Source organism: Dreissena polymorpha, chromosome 1 (genome assembly GCF_020536995.1).
Source record: "Dreissena polymorpha isolate Duluth1 chromosome 1, UMN_Dpol_1.0, whole genome shotgun sequence".
Taxonomy (NCBI): domain Eukaryota; kingdom Metazoa; phylum Mollusca; class Bivalvia; order Myida; family Dreissenidae; genus Dreissena; species Dreissena polymorpha.
The window spans coordinates 165,938,717-165,961,271 of NC_068355.1; the positions used below are offsets into that span (position 1 = coordinate 165,938,717).

At 34.5% G+C, this 22,555-nt stretch overlaps 2 protein-coding genes across 3 annotated transcripts in view; both read right to left on the reverse strand.

Annotated features, from left to right (window-relative positions):
• LOC127859568 (mucolipin-3-like) overlaps positions 1 to 6,435 on the reverse strand; it is a 297,009-nt gene extending 290,574 nt beyond the window's left edge. For both annotated transcript variants that reach the window (XR_008039462.1, XM_052397062.1), the window contains exons 1-8: positions 5,929 to 6,435; positions 4,326 to 4,504; positions 3,121 to 3,217; positions 2,675 to 2,769; positions 2,083 to 2,212; positions 1,481 to 1,604; positions 1,027 to 1,117; positions 100 to 202 (exon numbers count right to left, since the gene is read on the reverse strand). Coding sequence is in view for 1 of the 2 variants with exons in the window: in XM_052397062.1 (XP_052253022.1) it covers positions 100 to 202; positions 1,027 to 1,117; positions 1,481 to 1,604; positions 2,083 to 2,212; positions 2,675 to 2,769; positions 3,121 to 3,217; positions 4,326 to 4,504; positions 5,929 to 5,959 (850 nt within the window). In the remaining variant the exon portion in view is untranslated. The remainder of the gene's footprint in view (positions 1 to 99; positions 203 to 1,026; positions 1,118 to 1,480; positions 1,605 to 2,082; positions 2,213 to 2,674; positions 2,770 to 3,120; positions 3,218 to 4,325; positions 4,505 to 5,928) is intronic.
• Positions 1 to 22,555, reverse strand: part of LOC127859558 (uncharacterized) — a gene marked incomplete in the record, with an annotated part of 282,340 nt that overhangs the window by 150,699 nt on the left and 109,086 nt on the right.

Sequence of the window (22,555 nt, forward strand, 5' to 3'; positions counted from 1 at the left end):
CCTAATAATTAACATGAACGCTTTCTAGATAAAAAGGTAAAACGCTTAACTTCAATTAAACATACAACTATATATTTGATACACTTTACATGTACTTACCATCTATATTTTGAATTCCCATTTCCGAACACTTGATCCTAAGAGTAAGCGTCTTGAACTCGATCCCTACTTGACCATTGTTGTCCAAGTCCTCGAACACGATCTAGATTGAGGTCAAGCGAATTTCACCATTAAAAGTTCATACATTATATTTTTAGAGTCTAGAAGGAAACTAATTCATCTCATACAGAAAAGTGAAGTACATGTAGATGCATATAGAATTTCATACTAGTATGGTACTCCGATGCTTTCAATCGCAAAGAACTTGTTCCACTAGAGGCCGAGACCAATTGTTTGCGCTGCTACTTTACACAAATCAAGAACGTAATAAACGGTCTTATAACACCATTATTGATTCATACTACAGATATAATATAACTTGCCCAATTTGTTACAACAAAATATACGCACATCAGGAAATGTTTTAATGACAATACAAACATTGTATTTACAGGAAAGAGCCAAAAACGGTCTGGAATTAGTTTTTACATGAGCGTAGTCCGGAAACAGCGTAAATTGGTTGCTGACAATCGACTGATAAATCATTAAATAGCTTAACCTTCAAACTTATCAAATCTACGAACATACTTTAAACAAAAATTATCATTACAATTGGTAAGATGTGTTGGGTACTACATGCAAATATCAACTTCCGCAAGAGATTCGACTTGTTTTAATGAAAGTTCATGTAATCTCTGTCGCTAATACAAAACACTTGTTGATGGTTAATACAACTACTACTTATATTATTCAGATTTTACAAAGTGATTTTCTATTTGCTGGTTCATTTTTGAATGTTAAAAATATACTAAAAGACCAACATTTATATATTAAATTACACATATATTAATAAGATCTTTACAGCGTTTGCAGTAATGACAGGCTTGAACTCTGAAGAATTCTGCTGCGTGAGTTTTGAATACTCACATTTCCGCTTATTTTGAGGCACCTCGCCTTCTGGTCAGTCACGTGCACGCGCACGGAGTGCAGCGTAAAATTTAATGTCAGAGAAAGCAATCTGAAAGAGATTAACAACAGTACTGTACACGATGTGTCGTCATCATATAGTACAATCGGGGTATGATACTTGTTTTTTTGCATATGACATATGGAGATGGTATTGGTGGTTATATATAATTAATAACAAAACTACAGTTATGATTATAATAAAGGATCCGATGATTGAAATATCTATGAAATACAAATGATTTTAATTATGATAATATTGGCATGCATGCGTCTAATGGTTACGATGATGACAATGGTTGTGGTGTCAATGACTATGACAGAACAACGACAGCAACATGTATGTGTTGTTTTCAGTGGAATGATATATGTATTTGATATAAAAATAGCAAAAGTGATTGCTTGCTTATAATACCTTTTTACTGGTTTGGAAATGTTGAGGTAATCGAACTCTTTGCTGATATCGAAGCCGTATATGACGTCACCAGTTTTGTTATCACTGGTTTTATTCAGGCCTTTCCCAATTTCGAAACATGTTTCTGTAAAAAAAAATTGTGTCTGGTTAATACTTGAAAGCATCTGTTTACTGTATTTTGCTTTATTGCTAAACGTTTCATGCAGTATAATATGCATAGTTAGCGGTTAGTCTTACGCGTTTGCTTAAGTAGACGTTAAATAGAACAGAACAGAACAGAACATAATTTTATTACACATAAACTTTACAGTTTCTAGTGTTGAACAAAAACAATAATACAAAAAACATGAATATATTAAGTGGATTTAGCAGAAATGTTATACAATAGTTATGGATGAACTTTACATATACTTGAACAAAACTCGTTTTAAATTACGTGTTAACAGTGTATATTGCTACATATGGAAGCTTTTTACTACTTTTATAATCATTAGGCAAAACATTAATTTCCGAATATTTCGAATTCGCATCAAGTTCACCTGATGGTAATGCCCCAAATTAAACTTATACTGTAATTTTAAAAATGTGTATATTTTATGTACCTCTAATATGCACACCGGAAGTAAACCGTTTGTTGAATCCTGGGAAGTCGAAGTATTTGAGCTGTACCTTCATTTGGTCGTTTCTCAGGCGAATAAAGTATCCAATCGCCTCCGTGTGAGCGTTGTAATACTAAATTGGATTTTATGTTATGCTTTGTGTTGAAAGTAACATACTATCAGACTAATACGTTTAAATATATATCACTGAGCTTTAATACCTTCAAAATCTATGTGAATTATAATACATAAAATACAATAAATAGATACATTTCATATAAGATTTGAATATTTTATACACATTATGATTTTATCGATTTGAAATAATGGTATATGGATAGGCAGTTTTTGTTGTGGGTGCTACAACGCACAATATAATCGCTTAAAAAGGAGTTACAAATTATTAACAGCTTGATAAATTATTTGGTAAGCCAATCATTTAAATACTTCATTAATCGGAATTTAAGCAACTGACATACTATAAGGGCGATACGGTCCAAATAATTACTTGGCAGGCTAAATTACATAATATATCGTACATTATTTTAAGATCAAAGGGGTATGCACTATCTATAACGTGTGTGTAAGTTCTTACCCTATTGACTGCATGGCTGACTCTGCCTAAGAGGTCATCCACGGTATAAACAGCAAAGTCTCCGTGAGCAGGGGGGTAAGGCGATGTCTCCCAACCTAAATATTTAGTACTATTAAACGATCAGAGTTCATGCCAAAAATTGTATCTTTCAATCATCATCTAACACGTATTTTGTGATTTCATGTGAAATGCATTGTATACCGTTCCCCATTGATGGTTATTTGAAAATGTAAAACATATCGTTTGCTAGTATTTTTCCAATTGTGCATTGTGTAGTTTACCATTTTTATAAAAACATTATTTGTATTTTACTTTTACTTTGTTTATTTGAAACCAGAAAACATCTCACAAACCTCATAGTATCCCTAACACTTCATAACCTGTTTTACCAAATTGGATTTGTGAAGCATCTGAAATAATTTCAGTATGTTATTTCAACAACTTACTTGCATCCCAGCCCTTGATCAGGAGGTGTTTTAGCGCCAGTTCCCCCTTTCCGATAATCTCTTTAAAATTTCCGCGGTCCTTGCCAAAGTGTATCATCTGAAATTGTTAAAAGGCACTTACAATTGTTTAAATCTGAAATATGAATAGAAAAGAGCGCGATGTTGGTCAAAGATGAATATTGAAATTATGTTAAGCATTTATATAAAAGTTTGATCTAATAAGCCGCGAAGCATAAACATCGTAAAATTGTGCAATTATTAAATAATGCAAAATATGTTTATATGCGGTATTGGCCAACGTCAGTCACTTTACATGAATAATAAATACGTGTAATAGTCAACAAGGATTGTCATTGAGGACAAATTACACATATACATGTGGTTCTAGCGTACACCACTGTTGACAACGGCACCATAGTATGATAAATATACCATTGATTTGCGATGGAATGATTGAACACAAGATAATTGTCAATCATTGATTGAGTCCAACATCGGTGGTTTTATAGTTCGCTGATACATAATATCACATTGTTCATAAACAAAACAATGGACTATTCATGACGGCATAATTGACACTTGTCAATGAATGATTTAGTAAAACAATCATGAATTTATGTTATATTGATGAATACACGCGCATGTTTGCATTAACCAAGTTATTACCTTAAACAGGATGCAGGATCACGTGACTAAATGGGGTTCACAAATGGATGTTAATGGATGAAAAAACACCAGTAAGTGGTGCTTTTTTTCCAAATAACTTTTTAAAATAATTTTCTTAAGAATTTTAACAAGTGCATGCGGCTTATGGCTATGTGAAAAAAAGTCAGAATAACTTAACTAAAATAGCCTGTGTTATTTGACAAAATTAAATTTCGAGTTTTACATTTATTCATATACACGGTTATGCTACACGCAACGTGGAAATTTTGGCACCGATTTCCGACGTATTCAATAATTAATTCTTAAATCTTAAGATATCGGCAATAATTGCAAAGAAAACTTGTATGCACTGAAGATGTTTGCAAACATATTTCAATAACTTGAGACATTTGCAAAAAATAAGGGTTTATAAGGTGTGTTTTCATTCTGTCCAGCCCGTGTGTAAACCCCGTTGATCATGTACCCTGTAAACCACGGACACACATACAGGTGGAGAGGAGAGCCATTTCGTTAATTGCAAGCGTTATCCCGGGGCTCACCTCTGTGGTCAGGAGGGACACCTTGATCACTTGAAGGGCGAAGAGGACCAGGAAGGGCACGTGGAAGGAGAAGCCGTGGCACCCAACGTTCAGCGTCTTTTGTAGGCTGAGGCGTAGGAGACGCTGTAGGGAGCTCCCCGACTTCCGGTACTGTACGTCGGTCGCGTCATCGAATTGAGCTGAACATATTATACGTAACTGACAAAGTTGACTAATAGTAACAAAATTTAGTGGCGTTTTGAATATAAGCAATAAATGTGTTTCATTGAATAATGATAGCATGTTCTACAGCATATGGAACCGAACTTTCAGCCTTATTTTACCTGAGGAAATACTGGACAATTATACATGTTGAGACTCACCTTGGAAAAAAACGGGGTTTTATTCGTGCAAACAGGATAAGCTAATCAGTGACGACACTTTCCGATTTTATTTACTCATTCGTTTCCGATTGTATTTAATTTTTGTTTAATGGGCGTCTTTTTTAAAGGATAATACAGTCTAGGCGGAGACGAAGACACCTTACGCACATTCATTTAGCCCCATTTTCCCAGACCTAGCCTCAGTTTAATGATCAGCATGCTTATACATGTATGAAGTCGAAATCACTTCTTAAAGGGAAAGAAAGACACGCCGCAAGCGCTTACTGAGCATGTAAACGACTTTTTTGGAATAATTTTTTTTCCATAAAGCAACTCATTAAAATTAAGTAATTTAATAACTTTAGGTTTATATCAAACATATAAATATATTTCTTTAATCTTACCCATTTAATACAATGAAATTTGTGTTTTAAGTTGTTTTTATTTGAACTTCCGTTAGCAGCTTTCGGTACGGAAGAAAGCCCTTAACAAACAGTAAGACAACGAAGTCATGAATTCAACAACAAATACGTATCGGAAAAAAACGGTAATACGTATACATGTACACTCAATCTTAACTCTCGACAGAAAATGGAAACAAGGGCACAACTTTGATAAGACAATCAAACAAGTATTTAATCAATGATTTACATAGACACGCTTATGTTTTATTTCATTTTTGAAAAAGTTGTTTATGTTACTTTACGAAAATAAAAATCATTCAAAGCATTCACAAAATCCTGTGCTTGTGTCGAAACGGATAACTTTCATATTACAATTGGAATTTCATGTTATAAGCTTTTAAATGCCGATACAGCAAGATTGTCTTGATTAAATTACATTGCCTTGACTTATAACTATTGTTAAAGAATAGTGTTTGTGTCTAGTTAAAACGGATGTCCAATAATAAAAAAGAATAACACATATATTAACTTCAACGGATACAGTTGTATAGCTTTAAGTATCGTTTTAATTGTTGTATTTATTAGAGAATGTTTACCATATTACAACAAGAAATAGAGAATGCGTTTTTCACTCACCGATTTTAACAACACAAGCGTAAACATGAAGTGACATAAAAGTAGGCATGCAGTTTGATTTGTAATTGTAAATTTGATGTCAAGTAAAGCTTTTTGTTTTCCAACCATTTGACTATACTCTCAAATGGCTGTACAATTGTTGACTAACAACTAAAAATGTCTTAAATATAATGCAGAACTATATAGCCAAAATATTCATACTTATATTCGTCAGGGGGTGTTGTTGATCCATAGCTTTCTCAATATCCGAATTATTTTAACTATAATCCTAACTCCGTTTCTCCATTGCATGTGCGGGAAATTAACTTATTCCAACTGTGTAACTAGGCATACGTATGGTACACACATCACCTCCTTAATCCTCATTGTTTTGAATAAAGAATACCAGAATTATAATAGTAACTGTCATAAACGTGCCAGCTGTATCTTAATTAATTCACGGGTTACACAACCTTGCAACAAATAAGTTCCATTAATATAAAATAAATATAGTAAAACATTCCTCGAATGAGAGCGACAAACTTGAAACAAAAATAAACACACTTGAACTAATATATTTTCAGATATTACTCTTTCACTGATATTGAGAAATCCATACGGACTTGAAAGAATACGTGTATTAAAGTGATTAAATCTCGAAAGAACCTCGAGTGCATCGTTCTTTCTCATGGATGAATCTCGACTGGGTCTAAAGTGGATTACTTCCGATGGCAACATGTTAATGCTTTACTGTTAAAACACTTTAGGGAAACAAATAAATTATTCATATATCCGTATTAGTATTTGTATAAGTTTATGTTCATAAGTATTTTAAAACGAATCGTTCGCGCATGCACCAACGCGTGTTGTGGACACTTAACGCAAATAAACGTTCATTCTGTAACATTACATGGCGCTTGCACTTACGAATATTTTATTATTGTTGTCCATAACATATTTAAATTCATTTTAAGAATGTAACGACGAATAACACAATTCTAAATATTTTACAGACCATGTACTTCTTAATGTAAACGTGGCTAGCTTATGGATTGTTCAGTGCATAAGCAGAAACTACATTCTGTACATTCTGTTTATGTAAATCCTATCTGAAATAATAATGTGTGATACAAATTCATGGCTGATCCAATCTATAACAAAACATTTGTAAGTTTTTACCCCAAACATCACACAGCGGAGAGTGTCTGATTCAGACTTGTGCTTGCTGGGTCCTTGCAAAAAAAAAATTCGCCTTCGTCACGGACGGACACCGGTTTAGGTGTTTATGATGTTATAAGTATCTGCAAACGGCCAATACTTGGGTTTGTATTTTGAGTAAAATGTCGTTCACATCCGTATCTGTAAAATATTGTTTGCATACTCGGCTATTTTGAATTTAATACAACACAAATGCATTAATACTCGTTTATGATATGACACATTTTATGTTAATCTAACAAAATGTGTACGAAGGTCAAATGACAAATTTTCTTTAAATAAAGTCGACTGTCAGACACGTTTAATGTTATCGGGATCAAACCAGGTGTAACTACTTGTCCCAATGTAGTGTAAGAGAAATACCGTCATTATTGAACAATGCCCTTAAAGCGAAGGTCCCTTTCTTCAAATTCTATATTATAAATAAAGGAAAAAAATCGTGTTTGATTATACGAAAGATAACCCCAATGAAATCTTCAAAACATTTAACATACATATGTAATCAATAGAGGAAACTATCAGGGAAAGATGTTGATACATAAAATGTAAATTGTGTTAATATTGCATATTTCATATTAAACAATCTGAATTCCATATATTAAGGAAATAACCTGATGTGTAAACACTATTTTAATGTAATTAAACGTAGTGAAACAAACAACCTTGTGGTTAAAAGAAACAATCAATCTCTACACACCGGAGGCTCGGTATTTTTTTTGACGCGAACCAGGCCCCCTATCTCATTTCGACTTTAACCGAACGATCGTAGTTTTACGCACATTTTCGGAATACGTTATCGTATGTTAACAATAGCATAAACAATTTATTTCCCCTATATGTATGAAAAATACGAGCACTAAATAACAGTGTTACTGCGACAAATTGTGTTATTAGTTTGATCGGACAACGAAACAAGTAAAATAATCGCGTGGATGTAGTGACTTGAATGATTTCAACCCGATAGGATTTTTGGAAAACGATATTGGATGTTAACAACAGCCATACATTGTCCAGCAACAAAAACAAAGACTCAAATAAAAAGGAAAACGTGTTTTAGGGGCCCGTGATTTCTGCGATATTTACACCAACGTCACAGTCTGCTCAGGTTAGTAACGTGTCTTCATATCAGAGCTCCGTTATTTAAACATTAAACTGTCTAACATATTTATCTTATTGACCTACTTAATGGGATCTTTTCACAGATTGTGGCATGTTTTGAAGTTTTTTTCTTTTAATGCTTTAAAGTGATTAATGTTAACATCGGAACTATAAAGTTCCAGTTTAAAACTTAAAAAAAATGAAGAACGAAACAAAAGTAAACCACACCTGGGCTAAAATTGACTCTTGGAGCAAACGTCATCCGCTTAGACCACTCGACCATCCGTACTTTCTTTAGTTGCATGTAATTTATAATTTTATAAGCAATTCTCATCATGTCACAAATTATAACGATAATTACAGAACTCCCCAAATTATAAAATCGTTTTGCGTTTGTAACGCATAATAATTTTCAGGGTTTTGAATCATCAAAAGATGAATAAAATATATATTTTAGAGCATGTGTCAATGCACAAAAACATAACTACAGCGAAAATGTGCACATCTGAAACATTATTTTTACAATATTGTCAATTTATCAAAACGTGAAAAGGTCCCTTTAAATAGAACAATTTCAACTGAATAGAGTAAATGTTGGAGCAATAGGTTCTAGTAGCGTAACAATTTTTAATTGTCAACCCCATAAACCGAGCATCCATGCAATAACATACATTATACACGAAGTGTCATCTGTAATATGTAAATAAACCTCCATGTGTGACATGTTACAAGTTATTTGTAATGTCAATTTATTCATGGGTTCAATTTTATGTTGAAGATAATTTTACAGATAACACTTAGATTACATACTACTAAATGATAAATGATATGATTGAATATAATTTTTCTCACGCCTCAATAAAAGTATAAAATAATCTTGAGCAATACTTGTCTTAAATACATATGATAATGCAGATACATTTCATTACAAAAATAGTCCGCTGCATTAAGCTCGATGTAAATATTGCAAGTTGTTTGTTTGTGGCTGAACATTTTTATTTAAATTTATAATTGCATAAAACCTTCTTTTCGCTTCTGAAGTGCGAAACATTTGAGAGATTGTGATAAATTGTCTTGCTACACGGCTTTTGCATGAACATTTAACACGCTATACCATATGGCGGAACAGGGAAAGAGCGGACGATATTACTTGGCTTGGTTTGTTATCAGTAATTTAACTGGTGCAGTACCACTGCTCTTAATCCACCGATCCTATTAAATCGGCATTAAATAAGTCGATTAATAGCTTGGTGGTCTAGTCAATGCAGATGAGTCAAATAAAAATACAGTAACTGACAAGTGTTCGTAGTGATTCGATAGTTTTTTAAATGGTTTAAATATAATAGCTTTGTTGGTTTCTACAACCGTCTTAATGTACGTAAACGAATAAGTTAAACGCTTTTAACAAATATATCTAAACATGTAAAACTGCATATTAAGCACGGAAGCACATGTTTGATTTTGAGTAGCTACTTATATTCGATCGTTCAAACAGTGTGATTCTCCATCTACGACCCTCCATACCGCTCCCACCACTACTAGCTCATCTACGACCCTCATACCGCTCCCACCACTACTAGCTCATCTACGACCCTCATACCGCTCCGACCACTACTAGCTCATTTACGACCCTCATACCGCTCCCACTTCCCACCACTACTAGCTCATCTACGACCCTCATACCGCTCCCACCAATATTAGCTCGTCTACGACCCTCATACTGCTCCCACCACTCCCTTCACTCCCACCACTACTAGCTCATCTACGACCCTCACACCGCTTCCACCACTACTTGCTCATCTGCGACCCTCATACCGCTCCCACCGCTCCCACCACAACTAGCTCATCTACGACCCTCATACCGCTCCCACCACTACTAGCTCATCTACGACCCTCATACCGCTCCCACCTCTACTAGCATATCTACGACCCTCACACCGCTGCCACCTCTACTAGCTCATCTACGACCCGCATACCGCGACCCACCACTACTAGCTCATCTACGACCCTCATACCGCTCCCACCGCTCCCACCACAACTAGCTCATCTACGACCCTCATAACGCTCCCACCACTACTAGCTCATCTACGACCCTCATACCGCTCCCACCTCTACTAGCATATCTACGACCCTCACACCGCTGCCACCTCTACTAGCTCATCTACGACCCGCATACCGCGACCCACCACTACTAGCTCATCTACGACCCTCATACCGCTCCCACCGCTCCCACCTCTACTAGCTCATCTACGACCCTCATACCGCTGGCACCACTACTAGCTCATCTATGGCCCTCATACTGCTCCCACCGCTCCCACCTCTACTAGCTCATCTACGACCCTCCATACCGCTGCCACCTCTACTAGCTCATCTACGACCCTCCATACCGCTGCCACCACTACTAGCTCATCTACGACCCTCATACCGCTACCACCACTCCCACCTCTACTAACGAAGCAAGTCATCCGTTTAAGAGCATTACAGATATCTTATTTAAGAACATAAGACAGTGTTTAATGACATTTATTATTGTTTATTGTTGACAATATAATGAAAACAATATTTAAGAATTATAAGACTACTAAGCATGTTAGGTCCCGAAGGTGTTTTTTAAACAATAGTTTTCAGCATTAAGTAAAACAGCTTTTAAAGGTTCCAGATTAATGATTTAATACAATCACGCACTTTGTTAATCTTGAAAATGTCATCAAGATGATGTCCATTTTGTTCTTGAACTAAAAAGTCTCCTTTTAGAAGTATAAACACTATTATATCCAGGAAAATTGAACATTTCAAGAAAAGCAGCGGATTAAAGAAGTATTGTTTTGCATATTAAACCTATAGGGATTTATTTACATTTGTGTGCCGATCAATTCACTTCTTTTAAAATTATCTTTAAGATACCCTCAACATATACCGGATTCATACACCGCACAAGAAATGGGTTAAAAATACACTTGCTTTATATTATGTTTAGAATTTTGACCTTATTTCGAAATTAGCCTTTAAACTTGAATAAGGACGGATAAAAAATATTGGTATTAGAATATTCGGTTTACAACGTATTTGAATATTAAAACTTCGGGATGGCAATAAATGTAAACAAGATCTAAGTGTATTAAAAAAACTTAATTGTATTGAACATAGCCGTTGCAAAATTAAGTATCATGAGAAAACTCATGCAACACGTATTTACAGTGTGTTTGATTTTGTTTTTTGTTAGCATCAAAATACAGTAAATATATAAACCTAATTGTTTTTCAGACAGTCAACATATATACATACAAATATATGTCTAAACATATCACAAAATATAACTCTTATCATTCTAATCTATTGACATCCATTGGAACTGTTTTCTCACTTTTTTATATCATCCGATCAACAATGCAATATGAGAGTCTGCTTGGCAGTCAAATTATCTAGTCCGCTGTGGTGGGACTATAGGATAAACAAAAAACAGCACCTATTGCAAACACTAAAATAGGGTAAGGATCGATCTGTGGTCAAAAACCATAAGCATTGTATGTTGGTTTTTAGAGGCTAATAGTGGTACCAAGTGTACGTATTGATATAGTTATTAAAAACAAAAATAAGGAAAATGTATTCAACTAGCAAACAGATTTGCATATAATTTGTATTTCTCGAATATGTTTAGGTTATTAGACGTTTCACTGTACAATACGGAGATATATTTGGAAGAGCACACAGTTTGACGTCATATTGGTTAGGCTCGTTTGACTTCAAACTGTGTGCGAGTCCAAATATTTCACGTATTTTACAGTTTAAACGTCTGATAAGCTTTTTATTCTATATCCCTTTCTTCAGCTCTTTGTTTCATTTTAATTTTGATTTTAAAATGCTTTAATTGCATCTATGCTATTTTTAAGACAAGCGCCCGTGTGAGTCGATTATAGTACATTCGGATACTTTTCTCCGTAACGGCTTTTATCGTGATAAAACAATTGCTTAGTGCACTTGTACTCAACTGTCCAATATGGAAAAAATACAGACTTTTTGGATCCAATACCGGAATATATTGGACGGTCACGTGGTACATATGAAGAATGCCGATAGGATGAATTTATTGGATATAGAATACTCGAATCTAAGTAACCATTACTTCAGGCCCATTATAACAGTTAGTACAACACAGTGGTCGATGGCAGTCAAGTAAATAAACAAGTATTTAAACAATTCAAACAATTTATATCGAACACAATTTAAAACACTACAACTGTAGTTTAAATTTAGTGAGATTTCGTAACGATTAAGTGTTGTTAGATCGATCTTAACATAGTATAAATTACGAAAAAGAAAAGAAATAACTTATCATATGAATGAACCTGTAAGTAGCATATTTAGATACTAAGTGGTTAAGCTTTAATAATAAATCTAGGAATATCGTTATATTTTTGTTGGGATGTTTTAAATATTATTTGTTAACATATTGTGTTCTATTTGCACATTAAATAAACAGTGTTTGCATTTTTATATAGAATGTTTACAGAGCTCCAGATAAGCATCGTTTTATCGTTATTACGATATGCTTTTAAAGAAAAACGAAAAGAAAATCAAAATCCTTCGTATCTAAAAGAATTGAGACAGACGGATAAGAATTATGACCGGCCGTTTGATTGTACGGAATTTCCGAGTTCTTCGCAGCGAAAGATAAATGATAATGAGATTTTTAATACTGGATCAGTGAATTAGTTGATTGTAACCAATAACATTCGCATTTCCGTTTCCGCTCTTCTGTTTACAAAATTAAACATGGCGGCTGCAAATCGTGGACGAGTTCAAAAGAAACTTCATTCTGCGACAGGGCCAAGTATACTTGGTTTCATTTCGCGGCAAGAACAAAGTCTATCGTTTGCAGTCTATTATCTTATATAGCGTCAAAAGCGGTTTATGAGGTGGACTCGAAGATCTCCAGACCCAAACATTGCGGTATCACGCAAAAACAGATCTCAGCATGGAAAACTTACATTCCCTGGTTACAGATTGAAGACTGGGATGCCGATATTCAGATGAAATGTTATTCTTGTATTAAACACAATGTGGCGTCTGTCTGGGCGAAAGAGGGCTTTTAAATCCAGAAAAGGACCGGTATGCACTCAGTAGCTCATGCTAAGGTCAATTAAGTTAAACGTTTAGTTTGTTATCATATATTGTTCATCGGAACAAAAATAACTAATTGAAAATGATGAATTTTGGAAAAAAACTTATTGTGAAAAAAATCTTGTAGTGAAAACTAATTGACCCGAAACCTTATCTGGAGCTCTGTGTTTACAGGCACTTGGCACTGCAATAACTTCTTAACAAGATTATGGACAGATTCTCAAAGACGGGTTATAGCAATTCTAGATGTTGGTAACTGTAAAACCTCTAAATAGGTATCGAATTTAAAAATTCCTTAAACAAATTATTTTTCTATTGGTTATCTTTCAGGTTCAGTTGACTGATTTTGTTAAGCGATAGATATAAACATATTTGCATCTCCCTGAAAATTAATCATACATTACCATCGATATTGATATGTTGTATTAATAGTTACAGGGTTAGTTACTGACCCGATACGGGATAAACGGTTCTGTGGAAAACCATATGGGGGCGAGACCGAAGGTCGAGCCCCGATATGGTTTTCCACAGAACCGTATATCCCGTATCGGGTCAGTGACTAACCCTGTAACGATTATATCACGCCAACAACTTTCCATCTCAATTTTCTGCTTCTGAGTTTAGCCAAAATTTGTGGGGGGTTATGTTAGGAGCTGGGTTATTAGTACAAAAAATTATTTACCTTTTAAAGACATGTGTTTACAGTTACGTTGTTTTGGTCTGGTGTTTAAACAAACATAATAAGCAGAATATGCATATGAATCTGATAAAACGCAGATCCACTAACATATAAATCAAACCATGTTTGTCATTGACCTTTTTTGACCAAGAATCCTGCCACTGTTCTTTCTTGTAAAGTTGACATGAAAAACGGTCCGCTCGGAAACACAATTTCATTAAATTATCTATGTTGAACACTGAATGTTTATGGCTTTAAATAACTCTCCATGAAAGTTGAGTACACACATTTCGCTAATCCATGCATGTCAAATGAATATCTTCACTAGTTAAATTGTTATTTGTAAGTTTCACTGAAAATTGTGCTGTCATTCTGCATCTCAATTTTCAGCTCTTCAAACTCATTTTTGATAACGAACCCAACGAAAGGAAAAGCGCGGAAAGTCCGTATGTAGGTCACAGAGTACTAAACATATTTGAGCAGCCAGTTATTTTATACAGCCTCATATCGATAAGCAGTAGAAAATCCAAATGCGCCGTTACTGTTGAATCGACGAGTCCGGGCGGCCATTTTGAATGTTTCTACTGCCCCATATAGTTTACTGACACCATATAGAATATATGGGGTCAGCATGTGACGTCAAACAGCCAATGAGAGAAGAGTATTTTGTAGATGGCGTGATATATGTTTATAGTGATATATTTGATACAATATAAAGGTATAAGCAATTCTACTCACGGAGATTGGTCCACGAGTGTGAAGGATGGCGCGGTACGATGTGAACTGAGGTGTTCCGAATATTTACTCTTACGTCTATAACACATATTTACAGGGCCCGGACACAAAATCCGGAAGTGTGTTTATATGTTTACAGAGAGCAGGAGTCAAGGGATGTCCCTGACCGGTAAATGTGACCCTGTATATCGCAGCCAGTGCGGCGACGTTTGCTACATTATGTGTTCTCTGGGGAAACTATTGCAAAGGGGATCAATAACATAAATGATGAGTTGTTAGCAACTTACGCCAAGCGTATGAAGTTCATTTATATGCAGACTTTTAAAATTGCGCTTTAACAGTTATATCATTTACTGAAAACCCATTTTTATTAGCCGGCAAGAAATTTCATGATTTTCCAAAAATGACAATTTTGTAAATACGATGAAATGAGAATTTCTGATAAATACAGAATTTAGTCGATTATGTTTTATAACATATGTCCTCGCTTAATCGGATGGAATGTCACTATCGGAGGTGGGCTCTTTATATCAATACGTTTAATACTAGTCAATTGTATTGTGAAATAACGTTAATTCGTAGATTGCTGACTTTGTAATGACAGGGTTCTTTAAGACCTTGACCTTGATTTAAAATATATATACATTTCCTCAACTCTTTTTGTAATGACAGGGTTCTTTAAGACCTTGACATTGATTTAAAATATTTATACATTTCCTCAACTCTTTTTGTATAAACTCGTGTGTTCGAAGGATTTGAAGTGGGCAAAATATAAGCGTAGACAATTCTAAAACGAAAGGTTGCCTCAATATTGTTAGTATCATACTAATGTTAGTATTGCTAGTGTCATCATGACGCCGACCCAATTAGAAAACAAGAGCTGTCAGAAGACAGCGCGCTCGACTTTTCGAGTGCTTCACAGTATAATGGAGAAATTGTTCATATTCAATAAGGTCAATGTAGTTTAGTCATATTCTAACTATGAGAGGACCATAATTGAAACATATTGATCGCTTATGTTTAAAAGAACTGGTACATCATAGACGATTCTGAGTTCAGGTGTATTTTCCACAATCTATTGAACATTTGTAAAGACATAAATTAAACTTATAAGATTATATTTCAAGTTTGATAGCAATAGCTTGGGTGTGATTGTTGGACGGTCTTTCAAAAATAAAATCATAAACATAAATATGTGTTGTTTTTAAAAAAACATTTTTCAAACAAAAATATTTTTGTGTGTGGGGTGGATAGGGGGAATAATGTGGGAGCGTAGTCATTTAATAGATGATATTTTAACAAATAAGAAGAAAAAAAAAGAAAAAAAAAACAAATTCGGGCGGGGGATTCTGGGCTTGAGCCTGGTGGATGGTTTGGGTGGAGTCCATTGTGGTATGTCAGGTAAGTGTTGTAAGAACTGTGTTCATGAAACACAATGCCCCTACTGCGCCGCTTTAAAGCCATATATTTGACCTAAGACCTTGAAGAATGACCTTGACCTGGACCTTTCACCACTCAAAATGTGCAGCTCCATGAGATACGCATGCATGCCAAATATCGAGTAGCTATCTTCGGTATTGCAAAATTTGACCTTTAACCTTGAGGAATGACCTGGACCTTTCACCACTGAAAATGTGCAGCTCCATGAGATACGCATGCATGCCAAATATCGAGTAGCTATCTTCGGTATTTCAAAATTTGACCTTTAACCTTGAGGGATGACCTTGACCTTTCACCACTCAAAATGTGCAGCTCCATGAGATACGCATGCATGCCAAATATCAAGTTGCTATCTTTAATATCTCAAAATTTGACATATGACCTTTACCTTTGACCTTGAAGGATGACCTTGACCTTTCACCACTCAAAATGTGCAGCTACATGAAATATGCATGCATGCCAAATATCGAGTTGCTATCTTCAATATTGCAAAATTTAACCTTTGATCTTCACCTTTGACCTTGAAGGATGACCTTGACCTTTCACTACTCAAAATGTGCAGCTCCATGAGATACGCATGCATGCCAAATATTGAGTTGCTATCTTCAATATTGCAAAATCTGACATTTGACCGTTGACCTTGAAGGATGACATTAACCTTTCACCACTCAAAATATGCAGCTACATGAGATACGCATGCATGCCAAATATCGAGTTGCTATCCTCAATATTGCACAGACTTTTTGGATCCAATTTTGACCGACTTTTAAAATTGCGCTTTAACAGTTATATCATTTACTGAAAACCCATTTTTATTAGCCGGCAAGAAATTTCATGATTTTCCAAAAATGACAATTTTGTAAACACGATGAAATGAGAATTTCTGATAAATACAGAATTTAGTCGATTATGTTTTATAACATATGTCCTCGCTAAATCGGATGGAATGTCACTATCGGAGGTGGGCTCTTTATATTAATACGTTTAATACTAGATGACATTGACCTTTCACCACTCAAAATATGCAGCTCCATGAGATACGCATGCATGCCAAATATCGAGTCGCTATCCTCAATATTGCACAAATTTACCTTTGACCTTGGCCTTGAAGGATGACATTGACCTTTCAACACTTAAATTGTGCAGCTCCAAGAGATCCACATGCATGCCAAATGTCAAGTTGCTATCTTCATTATTGCAAAATTTGACCTTTGACCTTGACCTTTGACATTGAAGGATGACCTTGAACTTAACCTTATACCACACAAAATGTGCAGCTTTATGAGATACACATGCATGCCAAATATCAAGTTGCTAACTTCAATATTGCAAAATATGACCTTTGAACTTGAAGGATGACCTTGACCTTTCACCACTCAAAATGTGCAGCTCCATGAGATACGCATGCATGCCAAATATCGAGTTGTTATTTTCAATTCTAAAGTTTTCGGAAGGACGGACAGATGCAATATATTTGACCTGTGACCTTTAAGGACGACCTTGACCTTGATCTTCCACCACTCAAAGTGTGCAGCTCCATGAGATACACATCTATGCCAAAAATCAAGTTGCTATCTTCAATATTGCAAAAGTTATGGCCAATGTTACAGTTTTCGGACGGACGCACAGACTGACGGACAGTTCAACTGCTACCGGGGGCATAAAAAAAGGAAATACAAAAATTGTTTTTTTTTTGGGGGGGGGGATTCTGGAGTGGGGCCTGTGGGGTGGTTTGGGTTGAGTCCATTGTGTTATGTCAGGTAAGCGTTGTTTTTTTCAACGTATGAATCAAATCTTATCCTAAATAAAGAAGCTATGGCAATTTAAGCAAAATTTATTTATTTGACCTTGAGATTCAAAGTCATTCAAAGATCAAGGTCAAATTCAACTTGCCAGGTACAGTACGCTCATGATAGTAAGAAAGTATTTGAATTGAAAGCAATAGTCTTGATACTTTAGAAGTACAGTGCATCTTCACACAAAATTCAACAAAATATTCAAAGTTACTTAGTCAAAATAGGGCCATAATTCCGTCAACATGCCAACCAGAGTTATGCAACTTGTCCTGTACAGTCTCCTTGTGATAGTTAGCGAGTATTCCAAGTCTGATAGTAAAAGCTATTATATTTTAGAAGTAAAATGGACCAAAACACGAAACTAAACCACATTTTCAATTTTTGCATAATTCTGTCAAAATGTCAATCAGAGTTACATAACTTTGCCTGCACAGTCCTCTTATGATAGTTAGTAAGTGTTGCAAGTATAAAAACAATAGCTTTGATACTTTAGGAATAAAGTGGACCTAAACACAAAACTTAACCAATTTTTCAATTTTCTAAGTATAAAAAGGGGCATAACTCTATAAATAATGCTGACAGAGTTATGCAACTTGACATTTGTCTTGTTGCCATAAAGAAGTATTCCAAGTTTGAGTTAATTATCTTTGATAGTGTTAAAGTTATTTGACTTTATAAAAAAACACTTTAACCAACGGCGACGCCGACGCCGACGCCGGGACGAGTAGTATAGCTCTCATTTTTCTTCGAAAAGTCGAGCTAAAAACGGAATTGATAGGCTTTTCCTATGTCTGTCTCTGTCTTTCGGTAGTTTGTTCGGATGGTCGGTTTATAAACGAGTTCGATTCTGGACGATACCATGAGAAAACGTACACCTACCATCATATCAATTCGCAGGCTGGCTACATGGGAGAAACGGAAGACTATGTAACGGTTCTCAGGTCAATGGTCTAAAATGCAGGGTCTTGTAACATGAATTGAATATGTACACAAACTATGCTAAGAAATGCAGTAGCTTTACAAATCATCATATAAGAATACCCCAACTGTGAACAAACAATATCTAACCATCTTAACAAAGGATAACGTATACAATAGTTATTTATAGATTATAAATATGGAGATGTTTTTTGCAGTAATGTTATGTTGTTTTACATAATATACCTCTTCCAGCCAGCCTCATCACCCATAAATTTATTTGTAGTTTTGCTTAACTCTGTGGGTGGTGTGTGTGTCGGGGCTCAGTTTTAGCACATAATTGAGTAAAGTTGGGGAAGGGGGTATATTTGTTGAAAACATGTTTCGATTGTTGACACACATATGTTGACATTTGAAAGTTGAAAAACGGTGCTCCTATTCAATATGTTCGAGATTTAGTTAGTTTAAATATGTAAACAGGTTTAAATTAAATCAAATACAATTATATAAATACACGATTTATTCCTAGACTATGCATTGTCAAATTTAAATGACAAAAACGACGTAATTGTTATAATTTTAATCATCCGCGTCAATAGGATAATAACGATAGTAATCTTAGAGCGTATGTTGCAGTATTGAGAGTATGTAATAATTGTATGTGTATCTGATATCCTCGACACGACGAAATTTAACCTTCGTTGAGACCGTGGACTTTACGATGCGTGCAGTAAACGTTCATTGCTATGCGCGGTGTTATGCTAAACAATAAGCACATTTTTTATTTACCTACACGCGGTAAACTGACCATTCTCATAATTTGTAATTAAAAATATGTCGAATAACCACTTATTTTGTTTTATATCAATATATTTTTAATAAAACATAACATATGGACAAAATGTTATATGAAACGTTATATATTGACCGACAGTTCTACCCAATAAAGAAAGCGCAATAGATAAGTGATTCCTTTCTTAAAGCCACACACCTTAAAATGAAATACATGTTAATCAATGCATATAGATGCATTTTGAAAATGTGCAAAATTGTCATTAAATATAAAGCCTAGTTAGCAAGTAATTTATTTTATTTTTTTTAAATTTAAACCGAAAGTAGAATTTCTATACGTATACTTCCATTTCTACAAACGCTATTATTTTTAAGTTTTTAAGCGCAAAAAGACGAATTTATATCTTGTAACCACCAGATATATTCTAATTGACATAGATAAAATTAAGTCAATAGCCTAGTTAGCAGGTAATTTATTATTTTTCAAACGGTACCGCTTTTAAAACCGAAAGTAGGATTTATAGACGTATACGTCCATTTCTACAAACGCGATTATTTTTAAGTTTTAAAGCGCAAAAAGACGGATTTCTACATTGTAACCACCAGATATATTCTTACAGGCATAGATAAAATATGTTTCTTATTTATACTTAAATTTACTAGGCCATGTATTTCATTTCAAGGTGTGTGACTTTAACAATCATGAGATAATAATGTCCTTTCACAAGGTCCCGTTTTATATATATATATATATATTGACTAAGAATAAAGCATATTTGTACTTGTTTGTTATAAAAACAACTATAATACTGCATTTAACTTGAGGATTAACGCGATTTTTTTTGTATGACCTTTTAAAACAGTCGAACTGTCCGTCTGTCTGTCCTTCAGGCATATCTTTTTCTATACTTATTTGCTAAACGCTTTAAGATATCGACCTGCTATTTGGTGTATGAGTCTACCTACATGACTTACAGACGTACAGATTGATTATGAGTTTCGTTCCAGTCCATTGATTTTTTGGCAAAGTTATGGGTCTTGGACTTGAGCAAAGAAACTCACCGGTGTATTGAGGAAATTTGTACTGTTGGAGAGAGAGAACATACTCACCGGTGTATTGAGGAAATGTGTACTGTGGGCGAGAGAGAACATAAGAAAACAATTTGCAGTAGGCCAATTAAAAAAATTATCCTAACTCGACAGCCAGCTTTGGGGCGGTCCACATGGCTTAAAGTCTAATGGCAAACATCATTAACGCACCATCTTATAATGATAATTCATATAAATTCAATAAAACTTTTGACGACAGTTTTAACCCTGTTGATAACTAAGTATAAAAATAAAGTCGCCAGTGTTCTTAAAAGTCAGATATAATTTTGTTAATCCAGTTTCTATGAAACTCGTTATGCCGCTTCCTTACGTATAATGAATAGAAACTCTTAAACACTGATAATTAAAAACAATCTTGATTTATTTTGAACGTATGATGATAACATTCGTGCATTTTTTGTACATGTATGTCCATTGTGTGTAATAACACATTTGTATACGAAGCTGTCTAACCCAGATGTTTACCTCTATCGACTATTGTAATTGTCTAATAAAAACCTGCAAAATTTCCCGCCATTAGCCCGAATGAAGAAATTGCATTTTCCTATTTGTAAACAATACCCAAAACTCTGCGAAAATGAGAACGTGCAATTTACAAAATATTGACTCAATTACATTACTATATAATTTAAATGCCTACCTATATTTTGTTGTTCGAAAAAAATAGGAATGCAGAATTGCGTTTTCTATTTAAGTTACACAACTCGATCATGAAGAAACTAATAAGTTTTTTAACGCTATACGATACACTTTATATAGTTAATTAAATTACCTGTCAACGAGACAACATCTTTTTTGCATTGGCTGTTGTCGATTTTGCGCATTTTTTTAAAATTTAAACACAACCAATACAAAAGTATTGACATTTTTCCATGAACAATTTACGGATCATCGACAAATACATGACAAAAAGCTATATATTGTTCGGAATGAATACTGTATTTGTGTACAAATTTTAACTCATTTAAACAATAATGATTTTATACGATGGGACACTTCTATGGGGCATAACATATTAATTTTATTTTATAAGTTATTTATTAGTGTGCTTTATAAATAAATGGTTAACTTTTCTATTGTTAGTTATGATGTTGACAGTAACAACTTGTAATTAAAAATGGTATTGCTTTATGCAATACATGGCCTTTATTTTGAAACTTATGTTAAACCCATAGAACATGCTCCATTTTACTGGAAATGAAGTATGAACTTGAAAAAGGAAAGAGTATTATTACACTTCAGCAAACGACATGAAGAGGTTTGTCGATTCGACGGCATGACAGTTTATCGGTTGCAACATTGTCTAGATGTTAAATAAGGAATGACTGGATGTATTACAATTACTTTTGGTACACATATTAACAAAGCGCATAAATCAGCTGGCATAGTGAGCTTTTAAGTTTATAAATGAACTGCACTTTTGTCATATATTGACATCTTTCGCACGGCACCGGGTCATATCATTTTTTCATCAACATATTGAATGTAAAGTCGAATTTCTCCACCAAAACGAATTAAGACACCCTGGCGGATATGTTTCTCGGGGGACATTGGTTTATATTTTTTTCGGTGCAAAAACTTTATCACTGGCATATCTTTTAAGAAATGTGTAAATAAAGTGCAGCCATATTTCAATAAATCCTGAATAATAATAACCAGGATTTTTCTAACATACATGATAATACCTCTTTTGCATATACCAAAGGATATTTTAATTCAAAAATTCCTTAAAGGTCCACCCTATATATTCACATTTCGCAGTTGGTACGTTACGCCAGAACATGTTCATGTATTAAAGATTTTAATGATCGTAATCGTATGTTAACGAAAAAATTGCTTAAACAAGGTTTTTTGTATCATAACCAACGAAGTAAATTCGCTAAATTTCACTCAAAGAATGGTGATTCAAAATATAATGTTCCTTTAAAATGGCATCTGACTA